This window comes from Sceloporus undulatus, unplaced genomic scaffold, assembly GCF_019175285.1.
Source record: "Sceloporus undulatus isolate JIND9_A2432 ecotype Alabama unplaced genomic scaffold, SceUnd_v1.1 scaffold_20000, whole genome shotgun sequence".
NCBI classification, from domain to species: Eukaryota; Metazoa; Chordata; class Lepidosauria; order Squamata; family Phrynosomatidae; genus Sceloporus; species Sceloporus undulatus.
The window spans coordinates 1-1,728 of NW_024822915.1; the positions used below are offsets into that span (position 1 = coordinate 1).

Sequence of the window (1,728 nt, forward strand, 5' to 3'; positions counted from 1 at the left end):
TGACGGAGCCCACCTTAAAATGAAGCCTCAAGGAAGAAAAGAAGCTGCCTTTGGATTGGTCACGTCTCCACGTTTTTGGATCCGGATAAATTGAACTCAGCTCAACCAAGTCAATGGGGACAGCATGTACCCTCTTCTCATTGCCAGTCTGGGATATATGTGTGTGTATACATGGCATTTCCTACAGGCAATAAAAATGGCTTCATACACAGCTGTTGGGTAACGTTGCTTTACTAAGTGTTTTGGATTGCTGTATCATTCTGCTGTCTTCTTGCTGCCAATCGGTGTATCGGTCTCCGCTTCTTCTGCCAAATGAGAAGTTCTAATTTTTTCAGTAATCCATCCAAGCAGATGCTGCTATATGACAATGTATGTCTAATTAAAAAATGCATCTTTCATATGTTGTATTCGGTGGGAATGTTGCCATCTTATCATGCCTTACCGTGCCAATACAATCCCTTTCATTTAGCAACTTTTAAAGCTAGTTATTCTTTAACCCCTTTCGGGACTCTGAAGGTCTTCTGCTAAATGCATCATGAAACATCTTCTATCATTTGCATGTTGCTTACTTATTAACCCAGGTTTGAAGAGTTAATAACAGGATCTTACTTATGGTCAAGAACCTACCTTCCAAAGGCTGTCGAGAAAGAAGAGAGTGATTTGAAGCTACTCCAATTCTGTTGCTCCCATTTCTTGCAGGGTTTCGGAGACTAAAATGGAGACGCCAACGTCGGCCCTTTTGCTTCTTGTACTTATTTCCCTCTCAGGAGTCCTGTCACGGCCAAGTAAGTATTGGGAAACATATATACATACACAATGTTGTTGTTGTTGTTGTGTGCCTCCAAGTTATTTTCAACTTGTGGTGACCCCAAGGCAAACCTATCACAGGGTTTTCTCGGCAATTTCCTTCCCGTTTGCCATTGCCACCTTCGGAGGCTGAGAGAGTGTGACTTGCCCAGGGCAACCCAGTGAGTTCCGTGGCTCGGCGGATATCCAAACCCTGATCTCCAGAGTCACAGTCCAACGCTCAAATCGCTACGCCAGCTCTCAAAGTTATAGACAATATGATATATACAATATTTTAATCTGATTTTAACTGTTTTATAATGTTGTTTTTCTTTTTGTAATGATGCGGATTAGTCTAAGGATGGGGAAGAAGGGAATTTATGCATTGATTTATGTATGTATTTATGCATTTTATTTATGCAGCTTATATTGTATGGTATTATTATCATCATCGCCTATAGCAAGTGGTTTTACGAACCTTCCCTTCGTTGCGCAGGCTTGGATGGCAAAGTGTTTGTCTTCCCCACCGTTTCGAGCGACGCCTACGTCGTCCTTCATCCCGCCCTGAAGGAGCAGCTCCAGCACTTCACCCTCTGCCTCCGTTTCTTCACGGACCTGACGCGCTCTTTCTCCTTTGTCTCGGTGGCTTCTCAGCAACACGACAACGAGATCCTCCTCTTCAAAAGACCCGAGGCATATGAGGTCTGCGTGGGTGGCCGATGCATCGACTTCCACGCACCTAGAAACATGGACGGCACCAGTAGCCATTGGGGAAACATCTGCACAACCTGGGATTCAACGACAGGGATAGTTCAGCTTTGGCTCGATGGTCAACCTTTACCTAGGAAAGGGGTGGCCAAAGGATACAAGGTCCAAAAAGACGTGGTGATGATGCTGGGGCAAGATCAAGATTCCTATGGGGGTTCCCTCGATGCTGGGCAG

The 1,728-nt window shown here is 44.8% G+C and overlaps 1 protein-coding gene across 1 annotated transcript; it reads left to right on the top strand.

Annotated features, from left to right (window-relative positions):
- Window positions 1-6: 6 nt before the first annotated feature.
- On the top strand, window positions 7-1,723 carry LOC121918619 (mucosal pentraxin-like; the record flags this gene model as incomplete). The annotated part of the gene is made up of 2 exons (XM_042444635.1): window positions 7-785; window positions 1,283-1,723. Coding segments are annotated over exons 1-2 (511 nt in total), but the record flags the coding sequence as incomplete, so codon positions are not given.
- Between the last annotated feature and the right edge of the window lie 5 nt (window positions 1,724-1,728).